General features: G+C 34.5%; 1 protein-coding gene across 1 annotated transcript in view; it reads left to right on the top strand.

Annotated features, from left to right (window-relative positions):
- The window catches only part of LOC145259212 (acyltransferase PGAP2-like), an 89,583-nt gene extending 69,441 nt beyond the window's left edge, over positions 1–20,142 (top strand). The window contains exon 5 of the mRNA XM_080117045.1: positions 19,856–20,142. Coding sequence (XP_079973171.1) covers positions 19,856–20,004 — 149 coding nt within the window. The 3' untranslated portion in view covers positions 20,005–20,142. The remainder of the gene's footprint in view (positions 1–19,855) is intronic.
- The last annotated feature ends 1,029 nt before the right edge of the window (positions 20,143–21,171 follow it).

Raw genomic sequence — 21,171 nt, 5'->3', positions numbered from 1 at the left:
CTTTGCAGAGGAAAAACAATTTGTTATGATACCGAGCAAAATATTCAATTTTTATGAAGAAAAGCTAGTATTAAAGATGAGGAGGGGTGTCGGTGCTTTAAACTGAGTTATCTCCCCATGGCGTGTTAAAAAATTAAAAGATTTCGATCTTCAACGCACTGTCATAAACATGTGTTTTTCCGCTAAAAAAAAAAAAAAAACACTACTCGATCAAATTAAGTGAAATTTTTTTTTTGAGATCTTCAGTCCAAAACGGATACGTGCAATATAACCTTTTTTTTTTTTTTTTTTTTTTTTTTTTTTTTTTTTTTTTTGATATTTTCATTTTTTAATGCTTTGATTAAACTGTACAAGTGCCGTTTTTTTTTTTTTTTTTAACATTTTCTAACTTGATATGCAATTCTTTTACTCTGTTTTAATCGAAAACTTTTCAAATTCCTGTGACCTCAAATACAAAGAATCCATTATGAGACGAGAAAAAAAAATCCATCTACTTTTATTTAACTGAATTTTCTGTAGATTTTTTAACCCACGAGAAAAGTCCAGGCCATCCTTTAAGAATTAGTTTGTAAAATTCCTATGACTATTTGTTTCTGTACTGTGAATCATATGCGACCATGGATGGCTATGATCTACTGGTGTAAATTTTTCTTTTTTTGTTGCATTTAAATATTAGTTTTTTTTTTGTTTTGTTTTTTTCTTCATATACACTTGTGGTATTCTACGAGTAAAATGATGCTTATTATATTGATTAAAAATAAAATAATTTTGGAATTGAATATGTAGGTGTTGTATTTTTTTTAAGTTTAAAGCTCGTTTTTATTATAAAAGATTACATATGACTAGAAATTAAAAGACGTGATTCTGTTTTAACCATTTTTTAAAAAACTTTACACCTATAATTTTTGGCGAGTTCCCTATATTTTTTTTTCAACCAGTTCCTATATATTTTTTTTAAAATCAGTTCCCTATAATATTCTTTTCAACCAGTTCCCTATAATATTCTTTTCAACCAGTTCCCTATAATATTTTTTCAACCAGTTCCCTATAATATTTTTTCAACCAGTTCCCTATAATAGTTTTTCAACCAGTTCCCTATAATCTTTTGAACCAGTTCCCTATAATATTATTTTTTCAACCAGTTCCCTGTAATATTTATTTCAATAAGTTACACCATAACATGTTTTTAACCATTTAGTTGTCCTGACATTTTTTAGCCAGTAACCCTATGACATTTTTTTTTTTTTTTTTTTTGCCTTATAGCATATTTTTCAATCAGTGGCTCTATAATTTGTTCGTTCTCAGTGCCCCAAGCTTTGTTACCCTGTTATCGTGTTAAGAGAAATTAACGAGGAAAAGTATTTATTTACAGACCTGTCACAAGGAATATATATATATATATATATATATATATAATGCCATGAGGATATCATATCAAAAAATATGCAAATAAATTATCTAGACAATCATTACTGATGACAGGTTAAGGGTTTAAAATGCAATGTGTTTTTTTTTTCACTTCTTTCATTTTCCTCATTTCACATTTCTAACAATTTGGCATCAATTATTACCAAAGTTATTTACCATTTCTTTCATCATTGGCACCAAATCTTTCTACTTGTCTAAAATGACACACACCCTTTTTTTTTTTTTTTTTTAATTATTGCTTTTTTTTTTTTTTTTTTTTTTTTTTTAAATTATTGCTTTTTTTTTTTTTTAAATTGTTTTCTGTAAACAATGTTACATTTGTGCTTCTCATGTTTGAATAATAGTCCCAAAGCATTTAAAAACTCGAAACTAAATCCTATCAGGTTTATATTTAAATTTCTTTCAGAATTGCTTGAATTTCTTTTTTCTTTTTTAGATTTGTACAAATAACAGATTTAAAAAATCCCATGTTTTGGGAATATGGTATCTAAAAATCTATTAAAATGTTTATAACTTGTAAATTATTATATCAGATGTAACAATATCAACCCCGGATGATAATACAATTACATATAATACTAGCAGAGGCGCCCGGCCTTACCTGGTCATAAAATACCCTTAAATATATTTTAATTTTTGCAGATTTTATATATATTATTAAAGAATCAATTCTCTATTGATTATTATATTGTACCCAATATAGAGTAGTGATCGCAAAAGTAAAAAAAAAAAAAAAAAAATGACTTGGGTGCCATCAACTAGAATTTAAACCAAAACTCATGAACAATTCTTGGTAAAATTATTAGTACAAAATTCAAGCAATGATGCCCAGATGGTCGACAGTTTTATAATTCTTAAGATAATTCTTCCTTCCTTTATTGTCTTTTAATCCTTATGTTCCATGAGCAATATTCCTAACAGGGCAAGAATTGGAATCTATCCATCTTAACACTTAGTGTTGGCTAGGTTTTGACATAGTAGTATATATGTGTGTGAGTGTGTGTGTGTGTATCTTAGGTAGTTTGGACGATGTCAAAACATCGTTAAACTCATGACTCGCACAGCCGATAGCGTAGTGGTTAGGAGCCTTGACTGTCATACAGACGGTCGGGTTTCAATCCTGGCTTGAGGTAGTTGATTGTCTAGCTGCACTGATGAGCTGTGAAACAGCAAAATATTACTGTATGTGGATGACATATATACAGGGTGTCCACAAAGTCTGGCTACATTATGCAGCCAGACTTTGTGGGCACCGTGTAGATTATGCAGCCAGACTTTGTGGACACCCTGTGTATATATGTGTGTGTATGTATGTATGTATATATATATATATGATCTTAGGTTATTTTTTCCAGAGGTAAAGTAACCAATGAAGTTTAACGAGGTTGATACAAGTGTGCTCAATACCGAAGTAGAGCAGGGTATACTTTTTATTTGTTTTTACATAAGCAGTAATGTGTTGCTACACAGTCTTGAGCATGTTTCGGTCTTCAGGCGATACAGCTTAATACGAAAGCAACTTTGCTTTCGTATAAGATGTATCACCTGGTGAAAGAATCGCATGAAAGCAAACTTTGTTTTTCTATAAGCTTTATCGCCTGAAGAGGTCTCTAGTTACTGGTAATTAGCTGACTGAAACATGCTCATGACTGTGTAGCAACATGTTATTGCTTCTGTAAAAACAAATAGTGTGTATGTGTGTATATATATATATATATATATATATATATATCTCAAGTGACTTCATGCATTGTCTGGAGCAATTTTCATTAAAAATCTTTTTGTTTCCATTTCGACAATGAAGTGGCTCATTCATAACTTTTTATTTGTCTCCCCACGAGAGCAAAGTTAAGCACATAGTTGGCTTTTTATATGGGGAAAATCCAGTTTCCCAGAAAAGAGGCCCGCTGGATTAGGACAAAAATTAAAATTGCCTCGGTCTAGAATGATTTCCTCTTTACTGACGAAAGGCAGACAGGATGAATTGTAGTGTTAGAACATATACTACTCTTTGTTCCGAAAGATTAAATTTGGACGTCATAGGAAGATGTGTGCAGATGGGTAGACTTTGATGGTATGGCCACATTGAAAGAATGGGTAAGAGTTGTTGGGTTAGATGTAGAATAGTTTTTGCAAGGAAAACATGAGAGAAAGTGATAAAAATGTATTCGAGCGAAAAGTGGGATAACGATCTGGCTGTCTATCTATCTGATTGGTCTTGCTCAGCCCAATGTGACTCTCTCATACTATGCTCATGTGCCCATGCGCGGAGTCCACAGAAATACATTTCTGACTAGCTCTTGCTTGCTCCTCTGGCAGTGACCGGTAAATCCTAGGCATCGCTCCCTGATGGTAGTAGATATAGCAGGTAGGTTGCCATAAAGTTGCTGCTTAGTAGGATGATCTTGTTAAGATATATTTAACACTGTTCGTAGCATATGGCGTCTAGTTTATTTTTTCCAATCTTTGGGTGAGTGTCCAGGTTGTAGCACTGTAAACAAGGACAGACTCCATCACTACGTTAGTTCATCTTGTCTGCAGTTAAGGAGATCTACATTAAGCTAAGCACATAGCAGACTACTGTAGTTCATTTCAGTTTGTCAGTTTGCCTTGAAGTCCATACAAACTGCAGCTTATCTAATGCAACCCATGCTTTTGAGATGCGAATTTTGATAACTTATGTTGCTGCTCAGGTATGTTAACTCTGACTTCTTTCAGTGTTGTTCCATCTGGCTGTAACATACTTGTTAATCTTTAACATGTTGTTACATTTTAACGCTCGGATCCAACACGTTGTGTCTGAGACAGCCACAAGGAAACAAGCAAAAAAGGAAAGGAATTCGACTCTACATTTTAAAAAATTTTAGCAAGACATTTATTTCGGGTGCTTTCCAACAATTCATTGCATATGTTTTTTAAGTCTTTTAGTTCATCTTGTCTGCAGTTAAGAAAATCTACGTTAAGCTAAGCACATAGCAGACGACTGTAGTTCATTTGTCGCAGCAATCACATGAGCCTGTACAGATAAATAGACATATCATGATTGTATTATTGTAGATTCCTAGATGTAATAATGCACTTATACGCTTGTGTTTATCCAGAAGTGCTCAATGACAAGCAGAGCGTAATTATGGTGTATTTATTTATACAAATATTATCGACTACATATGTGCATACATGTTTCTGCTGCTTTTCCTTCAGAGTGTCTTCAGGCCAAAATTTTGTTTCATAAAAAGATCTGGTCTGAAGGAGTTGCAGCAGAATCATGTATGCACATATGTAGCCAATAATGTTTGTATAAATAAATGTACTACAGATAGAAAGACAGACAAAAGATGGAGAGACAGAAGTCTAAATTAAACTAGATGCATAGGCGACCACTGTAGTTTGTTTGTAACAACACACACACAACATACATTCGCAAAGATTTAAGTAATACTCCTCTCCCTAACCTTATGCACACATACGTTACAAAAGATTAGCCTTTGTATATACCTGCCTCCCCAAAAATAATGTGCTAGACCCCCATTTCCGGGGAAGACAGATATAAACCAAGGCTGACATAGGCCACCAGATATTGTTTGGATTTGAAAGAACATTCCATGAATTTTGCTTTGCTTGCAACCAAGGAAATTTTCTAGTCGGAATTTAACAGATGCACTCTGAAATTCCCCTTTACACCAAATCCTAAGAAACTAATCTACCATTTTCCGTTGACTGACATTATAAAAATTCTTAATCTTAATTACATTTTAATATTTTTTTTTCCATAATTTCAAGTTTTGTCTCCCTCGTCAGTAAACGTCTGACTAATTTACATCTCCTGTATCCTTTTACACGGTTTTGATATCTTGAAAGCATAAGATGAAAATTTGGATTTTTTTTTTTTTTTTTTTTTTTTTTTGGTATATTATTCTGTATGACAAAATCAGTTTAACATTTGGTTTCAGGTTAAATGCTAATGCTCTAGGACTATAAGGTGCTGATCATTTTAATATGTAAAATTGTCTTTTTTTTTTTTTTTTTTTTTAAATTATATTTATGTTAACGTTTGTTGTTTTTGTGTTTTTTGCTGTAATCAATTTGAGGGTTTATTTGTTTTTTATTTGTTTTTTGTTTTTTCATGAGGGAATAAGATTGATTTATTTCTAATTGTAACTTTATCAGAATTTTTATCTACAATTTTCAACAAAGCTAAGATGTGAAGCTAAGCCACAAATTGCTTAAGAAATAAATAAATAAAAATATCATTAAAAAATGTATTCTTTTGACTCTTTGCTTCCAAAACTATTTCGATATTTACGATTCTTTTTTTTTTTTTTTTTTTTTTTTTTTCCTCAGGTGAAAAAAAAAAATTCCTAAATATACATGCATTATCCATATGTTAATGTTGGGATGATTAATCAGGATCCAAACTTTTTGGAGTATTTGAATCTGAAAATTTGTGCCTATTTTCTGATGCCCAAAACGATTCTTTTAATTGTTTTATTTTTATTTTGTTTTTTAAACTTAATTATCCATTGCTTGTACTAATAATAATAATAAATATTGATTGATTTTTAAACTATTAGTAAAATTAAAATCAACAGATCACATCCACCCCTTGCAGTGTATTTTTGCACTTTGCAAAAATATATGCACATATACGTATATCCTTAATCTGAAAATTAAAAAAAATAAAAAAATAATAATGATAATAAAAAATAACTCTAGCGGAATATTTAAAGATTTAAAAAGATTCATATTCAGGAAATTAGAACAGATATCCGTAATTGTATTGGAATCGGAAACATTCTGAGATTGTCCCATCACTCTTGTTTTAATTTTCTTATCACTTCGTTTTTGCTGGGGATGGTGCATTCTACCGGATGCCAAGCATTCTCCCATTAGTTTAGTTACTCCAACCGAGAGATTTTTTTAAGATTCTAATCGTCCCTTTAAGTGCTATTGTTTGTATTTCTCTTGCACTTGGTTCACCGGGTATATTCGCCAGATAGTTTTTGAAATTCTTTTTCATTAGCCCGGTTGCTCCTATAATGACTGGTATGATTGATACAGTGTGTGTGTGTGTGTGTGTGTGTGTGTGTGTGTGTGTGTGTGTGTGTGTGTGTGTGTGTGTTTAGTTAGCATATTTTCATTAAGGCAAACGTTATTGAACAACACGGAACACTCCTGCTTTATAAGATTATTTTATTTCATCTTTTTCACTGTCTTTAACAAATCGTTTGCTGTCAAAATCAAGATATTTTTTTTTTAAATCTTATTATTTTTAAATTGTTTGTGTTGTTTGCACATGATTACGGCATCTCATCACTCATGCAGTCATTTAAAAAAAAAAAAGAAGCATATATTAAAGTACCATTCAATAAATTCAGAAGTTTTGAACACTAATTCCTGCCTTAAAAGATTTGAATGAATCAAAAGAACTCGCGAAGAATGAAACATAAAACCTACAGATTTTACAGAGAACTATTTGACAAACTACTCTATGAAATATCTGCAAAAAAGAATGAAAATAAGTCTTATTAAACAAAAACATTCAGTGTAACAACACTAAGGTTCAATCTTATATATATATTGCTAGTTAAATGTACACACGCCTGGCAATTGTGTTTTTGGGTGGAAGGAGTATCTGTCAAAATCGGGTAGAATATTAAATGACATCCTAAAGTAGGTTAACCCCTATTTTTCGGCTGCAAGTTTTTCTGGTCAGTTTTTTGGGGATGATTTTATATTGAGTTTATTTATTAGGTTGGTGCAAAAATGTCATTTTTTGACATTCAACTTCAAGTCAAAAAATATTTTTTTTGCATCAACCTAATATTCAAGTATCTAGCCGAGTTATAAGAATTTAGAAAGAAATAATGAGAAGATCTAAAATGAAAAAGTGTAAGTCTTAGATGACTCTCAGGCATTGTTTCAGAAAGGTTGATGCTTCTGCATTTACTAACCCATGATTTCCATAAAGTTAGCTCGGGCTCGTTTGGCAGCTGATGGAAATAACTGGAAAAGGTCGGCTGAACATTCTTCAATTTTTAACGAACACTCTTTTTTTTTTTTTTTTTTTTTTTTTTTTTTAAGCTTATATGAATCCATAAAGTCTACATTTTTATAAATCAGAACAAATAAAAAAATTAATTTTAATCACACAGATTAGGGTTGAGTTAGATACATGTTTGTACTTTTATTCATTGTATTTTTATGTTTTTTTATCATTGTAATTTTCTCGTAGTGGTTCAACGTTTTTTGATCGGCTGCTTCTGGCTAGTTCCGGCAGCAAGGAAGCACACCTGAGAAACTTTGTGGAAACCATGGTTTGGTAAATGCAGAAGTACCGAAATGTTGAAGGCTGTAGGTACACAAGTAATGAGATGATCGTAGATTTGCCAAATCAGATCACAAAACAAAAGGAATGTGTATTACCATTGTTTCCATAGTACCTGTCAGAGAACAAAAGGGTCCCAAGGAATTGAGTGACATGGAATGAAAAAGTTGAAAAGTTTGCCAAAGAAAAATTGAAAAAAAGAAATTAGTGAATGAGGATGTGTATGTGGAGGCAAAGAGAACGATATCCAAAGCCAAGAAGGAAGCTGGAAAAGCCAGGTTTACAGGTGTATTACAAAAGGATGATCAAAAGAATGAAGGATTCAGGATAGTTAAACAGATGGCAAAGACAAATATGGATATTGTTGGAGAGAATTGTATTTGAAATGGCAATGGAGTGCTAGCAACAAATGAACAGGACAAGAGGGATGCTTGGAAATACCATTATGAGAGATCGATGAATGTCGAGTTTTTATGGATCCGTGAAAATCTACAAGTTGCAAAAGCAGTATCTGATCCAGTTATAAGAATTTGAGAGAAAGAAATGGTACGGGAAGCTGTGAGTAAGATGTGAGAAGAAAAAGATGAGGCTGGATGACTCTCAGGTGTTGTTGGAGAAATATTTGAAGGTTGTGGGTGAAGTAAGCATTGAGATAATCACAGACTTAAAAAATCAGATCGTTAAAAAAATAATTTTGTAATTTTGTAGCCAAAGAGTAAAAGATCCTTCTTGTGTTGATACGGAACAAAATATGTGCAAGGTTGCTAAAAAAAGGTTTAATATTTATGAAGCAATTCTGGTTTCTGATTGGTTGATAGCAGAACGGGAATTAATTTGATTCGTCCGTTCCTAGCAGCAGCATTTATAAATAGAATCTTCCAACTCTGAGGGACCACACCCCATTATTTGTGATGGGATGAGTTTCCTTGCTTCTTAGGCGGATTGAAGACTGGGTAGAGTACTCATCAAGGATTCGTTTTTGACACTCAGCCTGACAGATGCGGGGCCGGGAACTGGTCCAGTACCTGTTGAACCGAGGTACAGTATCTGGGTATCACTCAGGAAGTCCACCCTCCCAGGCCTTGTCACCCGGCTTGCGGGTTGAGCAAGTTTATTGCTTGTTGCCTGAGGCGCCCTGACCGGGGGATACTTGGGCAATTGTTGCCCCTCCTTTAGGGGAGCTTACCTATCTCCCACCTCCGACCTTGTGTCACATAATGCTCTGGTGGGGAGAATTTAAAATCTACCCCCATTATGAGTCAAAAATATTGCAACAGATTAGAGCCATTTGCTTTTTAGCAGTCACCACATATATATGGATATCCCAGATGCTATAAAGCATGGTAGACCAAAGAGGATGTTGTTCCAATGTATAAGAAGCAATATGCACAAACATGACAGAAAAAAATAGACACTTAAATATTTTTCCTAGGATTAATATATGTTTATTTATATTTACAAATAAGAATAGTGACGAAATAACTTGGATGCCATTTTAATGAAATATTCTAACAATATTGAAGTATGCCACGAACCAAAGGAGCATCAGACCTATCAGAATTTCTGCAAGGTCGAATCCTGGATCAACATGAAGGTGGTCTCAGTCAATACAAAATGGCAGGAAATCTTTCACTATCCCTTTCTACTGTTAAAGTGATCGTACAGTTCACAAGAGAGGACAAGGTGTGCACAAAACCTCATCCAGGGCGCCCCTGGAAAGTCACCTCTGAAAGTACCTTGAGTCTTGTGAAAAAAAATGTTGAAGAGAATCCTCGGTGCAAAGCCTCTGACATTGCAACACAAGCTGGTGTTCGTCCCAAAGCAGCTGTCAGATATCTTCACTAGCTGGGATACTATGGTAGAGCTGTGAGAAGGAAACCTCTTCTTCGTCCTGCCAATATCAAGCGCAAAAAAAGATTGGGCTCATGAGATGATGGAGAGACCTATGACCTTTTGTACTAATGTCATTTTCTCTGATGAGTCACAATTTGCATCATTTTCCGACAGTGGAAGGGTATAGGTATGGAGGCTCCCTCAACAAGAGTTGACTTAAAAGCCTGCAGCCAATGCTGAAATATGGGGGTTTCTCGGTTATGTTATGGAGTGTAATTTCGAGTAATGGTCGCTCAGACCTAGTGCAAAGTAAACATCAATTCTGCTAAATATCTTTCAATATTACGTGAAGGACACCTACCAATATTCTCAAACGGTAAACTGAACCAAGTTAACTCCCTATTTATGGGAAACGGAGCTCCTTGTCACTCTGCTAAGGTGACACAACATTGGTTTGGCCAAAATGGGATTAATAAATTTTTCATAGCCAACTCAGTCCTCGGATATGAATCTAATTGAAAACCTTTGGAGCATATTAGACCGGAACGATTCGTTAAAAAAGAAAAGAAGCCGTCTTCTAAGCCTGAACATTTTAGCATAATTTGCGTCAGACATGGCAAGAAATTCCTCAAGATAATACTCGTCAAGTGATCAATGCCATGCCTAGAAGGGTCCTAGCATTAAAAACAGCAAAGTGGGTGTCAACCAAGTGTTAGTTATTAAATTAGTAACCGTTTATTTATGATTTTGTTCTAGAAAGTATATGTTTATTGAAAAAAAACTTGTTAAAAGCAATATTGTAGAGGATCCTCTGTGCAAAGTTTTTGACATTCCAAAATAAGCTGGTATCAGTCTCCAAACAGCTGTCAGATATCTTCTCAATAGATAGAGCTGCGAAGAATTATGGTATTATGTGCAATTAGGATAAATGGTCGCTCGGGCCTAGTGGAAAGCGAAGGAAACATCAATTCTGCTAAATATGTTTCAATATTATATGAATGACTCCTACCAATATTCTCAAATGGTAAAATGAACCAAATTAACTCCCTAATTATGGGAAACGGAGCTCCTCGTCACTCTGTTAGAGCGACACAACATTGGTTGAGCCAAAATGGGATTAATAAACAAGTCAGTCTCCAGATATGATCCCAATTAAAAAACCTTTGGAGCATCATAAGCCATGTTCTAAGCCTGAACTTTTGTCATTATTCTGTCGGACATGACAAGAAATTCCTCAAGATGATATTCGTCAACTGATCAGTTCCATGCCTAGAAGGGTCTTAGCATTAAAACAGAAAAGGTAACGTCAACCAAGTATTAGTTATTAAATTTGTGACTATTTTTGATTTTGTTCTATACCTTATGCTTAATATTCACATGGAGTGTGAACTGGATTAGATACATTGAGAGCATTGCCAAGGCTGCTGCGAAGAAGGTGGGCTCTCTCTATCATGCTAGAAAGCTACTTACACCTGAAAGTATCCTGTACCTCTATAAGGCCACCATTCATCCATGTATGGAGTATTATTGTCACATTTAGGCTGGTGCATCTGCTACTTGTCTCTCGCTCCTGGACAGAGTTCAAAAGAGAGTCGCTAACTTGATAGGTCCTGAACTGTCATCTAGGCTTCAGCCTCTGTCCCATCGACGAAATGTTGCATCCCTCCGCCTGTTCTACAAGTATTTTAATGGTGAATGCTCTGATGAACCACAAGCACTTGTACCCCCTCAATGTAAATACCCTCGACAAACACGACGAGCAGTTCAATCCCACCCCTACATAGTAGAGATCCCTAGGTGTAAGAAAGCCTTCTACTCCAATAGTTTCTTCCCCAGAATTGCTAGATTTTGGAACTCCCTTCCAGGATTCTGCTTTCCCAACCGTACTGACATGTAGAAGTTCAAATGTAATGTGAACAAACTTCTTACTACTCATTTCCCTTCATAATATCCCTGCAACTTATGTCCCCGATAGTAGTTCCCTACTTCAAAGTGGCACTGTGCCTTGTTTGGGGTGAAAATTGAATAAAAAAATAAAACTCGCCAAACTTTCACAAGAAACACTCGTCTAGCTGTAAACACTATCAATAATTCCCCCCACTCTTTATCTGTGCCTAAACCTAAACGTAGATTCCATGAACAAAGCTTCTTTCTTAGAACTGCACGCCTGTGGAATTGTCTTCCGTTTTCCTGCTTTCCGGCTGACTACAATATGGTTGTCTTCAAGTCTAACGTAAATAAGTTCTTGATGAGCCGTTCCATATAAGTTATCAACTTTACCAAATTTTCATTACTAATGATTACTATAATGTCCAATTTCTACTGTACACTCTTTAACCCTTATCCTTGAGTGGCCTCTTGGCCTTGATAATGTGGTGATGCCTATGAAAAAAAAAAAAATAAAAATAAAAACTGTTTCTATGAGTATGTATTCTTTTCTGTCATAACTGTGTACATGCAATCTTACTAATGTCACTCCTTTGGAACTGAATACGTGCATAACAGGTCTGCGATGTTGCCCATCCTAAAGTTAAACATAACTTTCTAATTAACAAAACTAAATAATCTGAATAGGGTTAATATGCCGTTAAAAAAAAAAAAATGACTACTGTCACGCCAGATTTGAATTCATAGTCGTACTTCTACGATTTATGGACCGTGTTGAAATAATAACATTATTATTTAGAAGGATATTCTTAACATGGGGAGGATGGGCTTTGTTAAATATTCTGTACTTTCAGACAACAATTTAATAAACAAAAGATACAGTAAAAATTAAATTTCACTTGAAAAGCCTGTCTAATAAAATAGCACGGTTCATAAACTGCAAAAGTACTTTCATAGTTTACATACGACTAGATGAGTGGTGTATAGTATTGTGATGTAATCCCCCATTGAGGTGCTTTAGAACCACGCTGAGATAGCTTATCATTCCCGGGTGACGCCAGATAACCCAAGAATTTAAGATAGAGAAAATAAATATATATTTTTTATTTCATGTCAAAATAGATATTGTTTGAAACCAGAGAAATATGTTTTGCAGTTAAGTTGATGACAGGAAATTTCATGCATAACATTGTCTGGCCTTCGTGAACCCAAAGTCAGATGTCAGAACTGACATCTGGCCTTGGCAGTCGTGAGAATCAGAATTCAAATTTCAGATATGGGAATTGTACCCAAGCAAAAACCTAAAGCTTTCGATTTTGTGGCGAAATCTTATTGGCTGGGAGAGCTTCCACCCCATCCATATACCTTACTATATATACGACTGTCGTGCTAAAATTAGTCAGTCAGAAGAACAGATTGCTTGTTGATTTCGGGAAGAACAGACCGTATAGAGACGTGACCCCCTCCACCTTCCTCATCCAACCGTCTGTCGCTGTCTGTGAAGAGATTTGAGACTTTGAAAAAAACTTACTAAGAACTGATTGAGATTTGTAAAAACATTTGTACATAACTTTGCGAAATTAAGCTTCAGTAGACTAGATACAAGTGTTTGTTGTTCTTTTGCCTGCGTGAGTTTGTTATTCGTTTTCAGCATACCAGATTTCATGTAACAACCTTAGAAGACTAGACGACAGGGGCCGAGAATTCCAGATAAAAAGGGCCCCTAACCACCTTCTCCAAAGGAGGGGTTACAGTATAGCTAAGGACTTTTTCTCTCGCTATATTTGTGCTGGTTTTGATAATTTCAATGGTCTGCAAAGGCGAGTAGTTTCCATTATGGAATTTCTAAATAGTTTCAGTTCTCTTGGTTTCATCTAAATATATCTTTTCACTTTGGATTATTGTTTACATTTAGCTCCATGCTCGTTTTTTATTTATAAAATCTTGCATAAGTTCTCTGCCATGTACGTGCTCCTACACGCCACTTCCAATACACGTCAGGCTATCATCTAACTTATCCTCTAATTAAATTTGCATGGAACTTCTCATTTTGTTTACGTACAAGGTGCTTTCAATACGTTTTTGCATAGGCATTTAAAATTGTCATAAACTCTTGAATTCTGTATGTTATTGCTACACATCTTATATGATGATTGACCAATTTTTATGATTTCAGGTTCAAATGAACAGCTACAGCAGGATTGGAATACACCTTACTAAAGTCTGATTGTCACTAGTGAATTTAAAAAATACAATCTGGATGTGAGGGCAATTTAGAAGAACAATATGCAATAAAATTCCGTTTTAAACTTGGAAAAAAAATGCAACAGGAACATAAGGAATGCTTAAGACTTCTTGCATGAATCAAGCATCAGTTTTTGAGTGGCATAAGAGATTCAAGGAAAGTAGGGTGTCTGTGAGGTGTGGGAGGAGTAAGGAAGTCAGTACATCAGTTTATTGGCCAAATAAAGAATTTCATGGATAAGGATTGTCATGTGTCTATAGAGACAATAAGTGCACAGTTTGATGTCAGTGTGGGAACTGTACATTCACAAGGAACTGAAGACGCGGAAGATTTGCGTGAAGTTTGTCCCAAGGATGCTCAGAGAAGATCACAGATTATTTGATCAAAATGCGCATCGAGACAGTTAATCACCCTCCCTATAGTTTAGACCTTGCTCCCTGTGACTTTTGGTTATTCCCTAAGCTCAAGGAAAACCTTAGAAGCTGTCGTTATGAGACAATTGAGATGAAAGAAGCTGTGAAGAGGGTCATTGACACGCTCATACAAGAGGACTTCCATGGGGCCTTTCAGAAGTTTTTGGAATGGTACAAGTGCATTGCAGCTGAAGGAGATTACTTTGAAAGGAACTAATTCGTGTGCATACGATCAATAAAAGTACCCATGTGAAGAAAGTCTGGAAACTTATTGAAGGCACCTCGTACCTTAAATTCATTATATTGTAACGTGGCTGTTACTTTTAAATTGTGTCGTTACAGTTCAAACCTCTTGTTATGAAATAGATCGATAATTTATTTTGTTCTACCTATCTAACTGGAGAGGTAGACAAGAGATGAATATGATGAATATTTATAAAACCTGTCAAACTGTCAAAATATGACAAAGCTATATCATAGACAAGTTTACTGGAAGGTCTGGTCAGCTGATGGGATCTACGTGTGAGTCACGTGTTCAGGTTAGCTGGAGATCAGAGAGTTGGAACTTGGGATTGAAGCAGAGCGGTTGGGTTTTATGATTGTCTTTCCTCCCCTCTTGGGAGGGAGTGACGTGTCTCTCAATGTAGACTGTTAAGACCACAAACAAAGAAACTCACTTTTCATTTTCATCTGCGTGACATCCTGGAAAGTGAAATAAAAACTAATATGAAAAGCAATCATCGTCTTGGGGTCAATGTGTTTCAGACAAAAGGTTCCAGCCCCCTCCAAGAACAAGATGAAGTCAGGATGGACCAGGTTCAGTGAGCAGAGAAGATAAAGGTATGTCGAAGATGCATATATGACACACACACGCATATGAACATTAGATGATCACAAAACGTAAAGTGGGTTCAGAAAGTGAAGAACCACTAATAGACATTTAGTAACACATTTAGGACACGTCACAAACAAACACAAAATGTTTTCCCCCGTTTACATGGGTGCCGTTCATGTTAGATAGCGTAACAACACTACCTGGTACCGTTGCAAATGAACAAACAAATAAAACAGAAAAATGGTGGGATCCTTCTATCGCTCCAGAAGATATCTCACTACTGATGCAATTCTCTATCTGTATAAAAGCCAAGTACGTCCAAGGATGGAGTACTGCTGCCACATTTGGGCTGGAGCTTCTAAAAACAGCCTATCCTGCCTTGACAAAGTACAAAATAAACTTGTGGCTTAGTGGGGATGCCCTTTTCTTTTCCCTGCAACCTCTCTCCCACAAAAGAGACGTTGCGAGCTTGTCTTTGTTTTATTGTTATTTCCATGGCAAGTGCTCGTCTGAGCTCCAATCTCCCCCCCCCAATCTTTCACGATAAACACCCGTCTAGCTAAAACCACTGTCAGTAATTTTCCCCACTCTTTATCTGTACCTAAATCAAAACGTAGATTCCATGAACCAAGCTTCTTTCAGAGAAGTGCACGCCTATGGAATTCTCTTCCGTTTGCCCGTTTCCCACCTGACAACTTGGATGTCTTCAAGATCCAATTCCTGATTAGTTGCTCCCTTAAGAAAGACACTTTATCAAATCTCCAATACCAACTATTACTACGATATTATCCCATTGATTATTGTAGACACAATAACCCTTATTTCTGAGTGGCTTCTGGGCCTTGTTAAGTGGTGATCCCCCATGGAAAAAAAAAAAGAAATAAAAATCCGACTCAGCAATTTTTCCAAGTGCATTTATTCGTGATTCCTCCAAAATAACACACTTAAATATCTTGTAAAAGTCCTTTCGCACACACATGTGCTTTTTAAAAGTCTCTGTCTCCTTACCACCTTGCACCGCCCGTCAGCTAGCTCTTTTTCGCGCTCGTCTTTACACGTCCATTTTCCCATTTTGCTTCTCTCTTTGACCATGCGCTGCTTTTTTTTTTTCCTTTTCTTGTGATGCAAGCTCGTACACACTCACTAATTTGCATAACGGCTGCTGCTAATATTTTTGCTACTCTGATACCCTTCAGCTTCTGCTGCTAATATTTTCTCACACGCGTCCATGCACACTCTATTACAATATCTGTACTGGCCTTGATGGTTCGAATGGTTTGCAAAGTTGAGTAGTTTTCATAGCGTCATCTGTAGTTTCAGTTCTCTTGATATGTCAAAAAATATCTTTCTAGTGGGTGGGTTGACAAGCAGCTAAATCCCACCCCTACACAGTAGAAATCCCTAGATCTAAGAAAGCCTTCTATTTCAACAGTTTCTTACCCAGAACTGCTAGACAGAAATCTTGCTACTCATCTCCCTTCGTAATATCCCTGCAGCTTATGTCCCAGATAGTAGCCCTTAACTTCAAAATGGCACTGTGCCTTGTTTGGAGTGAAAATTGAAAAAAAAAAACCAAAAACATAACCAATTATGTGACACTTTTAGTTTTGTATGTCGAGACAGCAGGACACGTGTGTAACTTATCTTATGTGAATGGCTTCAGATGCTAGTTGCAATGTTGACAAGACATATAAAAAATGAATAGAAGTTTATAAGGTTTAAAAAACACTAGCAGGGTGGGAACCCGGCTTTGCCCAGGTGTAAAATACGCTTAATTATGATATTTTAATTTGTCCAGATTTCGTATACATTATTATAGTTGTGATTTCAAAAGTAAAAGAAAAAAAATGTATTTGGGTGCTATCAGCTAGAATTGAAACAGAAAGCAAAACTGTAGCATTCAAAGCTGGTGACGTTACCACTGTACCAACGTTACACGCATATTAATTGATTGAAAAGTAAAAATAAACTAAGATGAATGTACAAAATGTATAACAAGTTTTTCAGTTTTGACCCAATTTGTGACCCCTTAAAAATGATCTTATCCAGCTTAAAACCCACAAAAGAACGGTCCATAATATATCCAATTGTTTGAGGCCCCTGGCACCGCTCTGCGACTTTTAGTTCCGGAAGAAATATTTATAAAATATGGAAGGAAACAGACAGACAGACAAACATATAGCATTTTATATATCTTATTTTCTCTTAAGATTATTGTTTACATTTACCTGCATGCTCATGTAATTTATATTTATAAATAAAACAATAGAAAAACAAAATTAAACGAGGATGTACTGTTATACTTTCTTTATTTATTAATATCATGCTTTTGAAATGTTATAGATATGGCAGTGATTTTGTGTACTTAACAATCCAAACGAGTTCTGGTTTAGAAAATAACTCTTGTGAGTCTCGTTTCCCTTATTTTATTCCTTTAGTCCTCACATTCCAGAAGCGATGTTTCTGACAAAGAGGGAAGGATTGCTGTTTTCTGGGTTAGAATCTATCCTATCTAACACTTATCATTGGCAAGTTTTTGACCTTGATGTATTTTTTTATTTATTTATTTTTTTTTTTTTTAGCTCCTTACATCAAGTGGCGTCATGCGTTGTCTGGAGTGATTTCCATTAAAAATAAAGTCTCCAGATGTGAACGCTGTTACTTAATTTGAAGATCCCACTGAAAATGTATATCAAAACATAAGAATATTTGTAAACTGATTCACGTACATGTGAAGTTATGTGCACGTCTAAAAATAAACCAAATGCCGGGTTTATTCTGCGGAAAGGTTCACCTGCTCTTTTTACCATGCCTTCTTTTTAATTTTGTTGATGGTTTCTTCTGTTCTTATGGTTTCTTCTCACAAGAGAGACGTTACTAGCCTTTCTCTTTTTCATTATTTCCATAGAAAATGCTCAACTCAGCTCCAATCTCTGATTCATCTTTCTTTTTTTTTTTTTTTTTACTTGGAAGTCACCATTTATCAAAGCCCGAAGGCCACTCGAGGATAAAGGTTAATGAATGTGTAGTAATCGTTAATGGCATAAATTGGGTAGAATTTGATTATTTATGGGGACAGTTCAACAAGAACTTGTTTACATTGGATTTGAAGGCTACCATGTTGTATTCAAACGAGAAGCAGGCCAGTATAAAGTCGTAATTTCAGAAGTAAAAAAAAAAAAAAAGTATTTAGGTGCCATCAGCTGGAACCGAAATTGTAACCTTCAAAGCTGTTTACGTTACCACAGTACAAACAAAGCACACATATGAACTGATTAAAAGTTAAAAATAAATTAAGATGAATGTACAAAATGTATAACAATTTGTTCAATTTTTACCCCTTTTTGACCCTTTAAAAAAAACTATTTTAACCAGCTAGAGACCCATAAAAGAACAGTCCGTAAAAAAAAAAATGGTATCATTTGAGGCCCCTAGCGCCACTCTGACTTTTAGTTCCAGAGAAGGTAGATATTTGAAAATATGGAGACAGACAGACAGTCTTTTATATGTTAGATATATGCATTCTGTATTTATTGTGTCAATCATTTAGTTGTTTATGTTGCAGTGTCTTTGATTTTTTAATGAATGTGTGTATACCGAGTATAGAAATATTCATTGTGTCCTGAATGTACATAAAATGCTTGTTATATGTGCAGTCGCTTTTTAACAAATACACGTAGTTAACAAACATGACACATAAACTTTCATAGTCAGTTTGTTACAATCAAACGATAACGTCTGCTCATCTCATTACAAAAGAATCACATACCTTCTTATTTGGCCAAACCTTAAAAGAACGACATAACAAAGAAATATATTTTACATGAGTTTATTCATCATATGGATTCCATTGTCAGAGTTTGGCACGCTGAGTCTCTTTCTACATCTTCATTCATTCCCCTTTCTGCTTCCAACAGTCATCCACACGTCTGTTCACTAATGTATTTCTTGACAACTCATCAGTTTGATCTTTGCTAACTAAGTATTATGTCAGTGAAACAGACCAAATCGCATGTCGTTTGCATAAGCTAAAATCTTGCTTACTTAACTAACCAAATTCCAAATCTATTTTTAAATTTCTAAATCGACTTTATTTATTTTTTTTTCTAACTTAAATTCCTGACTAAACATTCCAAGCTGTAAATCCACATTTTCCAAGATCTAATTGTTTTATTTTTCTAATAATAATAATTAGTGGTGGGATGAGTAATCGGAATCGTTAATCGTAAGAATTGTGTATTTTTGGGGAATCAGAATCACATCGTTAAAAAATACCTTAGATTTATGATTCTTTCATTATGATTCTCTTATATTTTTAAGTTGAACTGTTTGTTTGAAATGAGATTAATGCTCTCAAAAATTTATGATAAAAACGTCAGAACTTTTCATAACATATTTAATATGATGTACAAGAATTTTATTAACTACTTTAAAGGTAATCTTTATTCATCTTAATGAGTTTCGAAATTTCTTTGAATTTTTTTCTTTCTTTAATTCTTTGAATTAAAAAAAAAAAATTTTTTTTTTTTTTTACTTTTAGCTTAACTTGTTTTTATATTTCACCATTTTGTTGCTTCTCTACATTAAAAACCGACTTTGTGTCTAACTCGTGGGGAGGCAAGTAAATAGGAAGTAATATGGCAGCTGAAAAACGTTTTTCGACCACCATAAAAGCGTTACAATACATTTAAACTCTGAAGAATTTCCACCGTGCGCACTTGTTCTTCTAAGTTAACTAGCCACTACTTGTGTTTCAAACTTTAAAAAAAAAAAAAAAAAAATAATAATTGATCAGGTTACCTGACATTGTCAGATCAATATCTAACACCTGTAATGATATATTTGTCTACACATTTTTATTTTTTTGCATTTTTATTTTATAATTTCAGCTTACACAATATTTGCCCTTTTGGAATATCTCGTCGTCTTTTCCAACATCGCATACCACTTTCTCTGGATGAACTATGACCTGGGAAATACGGAATTGATCATTGCAGGATACAGAGAAAAAGTGAAATCTTATGATGCTAGTGTTTGAAGGTAACCTCAAAGTCAGTCCGTTCGTCCGCAACTCCTTATTTTAATTTTCTTCTTGGAACCGCATTTGAAATTCATGCTTTCATTTCACCAATGATCTTTCATTCTAATTCATCAGACGAAAGTTTTTTACCAAAGAAATCCGACTGCTGAGTTCGATTCAAATCGGATCTGCTGTGGTCCTTTGTTCTGGGAGAAAGTATGAAACTGCAATTTCCTTTCCAGTGAGCTAGCAACTTGTGTTTGATTAATCATCAACTGATACTCCATCCATTTCATTAACCCTTATCCTCGAGTGACTTTTGGCCTTGATAAATGGTGGCTCAGAGAAATAATTATGCTTTTGCATTGGATAACTTCAAAAAGGGTTGATTTGTTATTTGTCCACTTATAGGGTGAAGATTCAAAAGTTAGCAATTTTTGTAGAAGGAATCAAAGTCGGTTGTGTCAATGTGACTCAGTAGTTTGGAGTCAGATTTTTGTTTTTAGCCGACCCCTTCCCCCCCCCCACACACACACTTTTGATGAGTTGTAATAGAAAAATGCAGTGTATTTGATTATTTTTTTATTTTTTTTAAGTAAAAAAGAAAAAAGAATTCAACTTCAAACTTACACACACACACACACAAATATATATATTTAGAGAACTTTAACACCCTCTCCCTCTATTTTTTCCCCTATACTGTGCCATTTGAATTGTTTTTAAACCACTGTTTGATTATATATATTTATATATTACAATAGAAAAATGTGAGCATGAAAAGTAATATGATTAAGCTTAAACATGCAAAAGAAAAGGACAAGATATTCTCATAAAAAATATAATAAATTTATAACTTAAAATATTGCAGCATTAAGAATTGATTATATAATGTTAAATTGAATTTAAAACAAAAAATTCTTAATGCTGCAATATTTTTGTCATAAATTTATTATATTTTTTACTAGAATATCTTGTCCTTTACTTTTCCATATTCAAGCTTAACCATATTACTTTTCATGCTCGCATTTTTCTATTGTAATCCATGATTTTTCCAGGTTTCCAGTAAATCCACTTATTCTTTGTTTAATTTCAATCTGATTTTTTGGCCCTCATAAACATAGCATGCACATATGTAAAACAATGTATGGCACTCGTCTGCTTTCATTCTCTCTGTTTGACTTGTTA

The sequence above is a fragment of the Euprymna scolopes genome, chromosome 34, assembly GCF_053919585.1.
Source record: "Euprymna scolopes isolate OS-2025 chromosome 34, ASM5391958v1, whole genome shotgun sequence".
NCBI lineage: Eukaryota > Metazoa > Mollusca > Cephalopoda > Sepiida > Sepiolidae > Euprymna > Euprymna scolopes.
The sequence above is the reverse complement of the archived record's forward strand: the minus strand, read 5'-3'. Positions and strand labels throughout refer to the sequence as shown.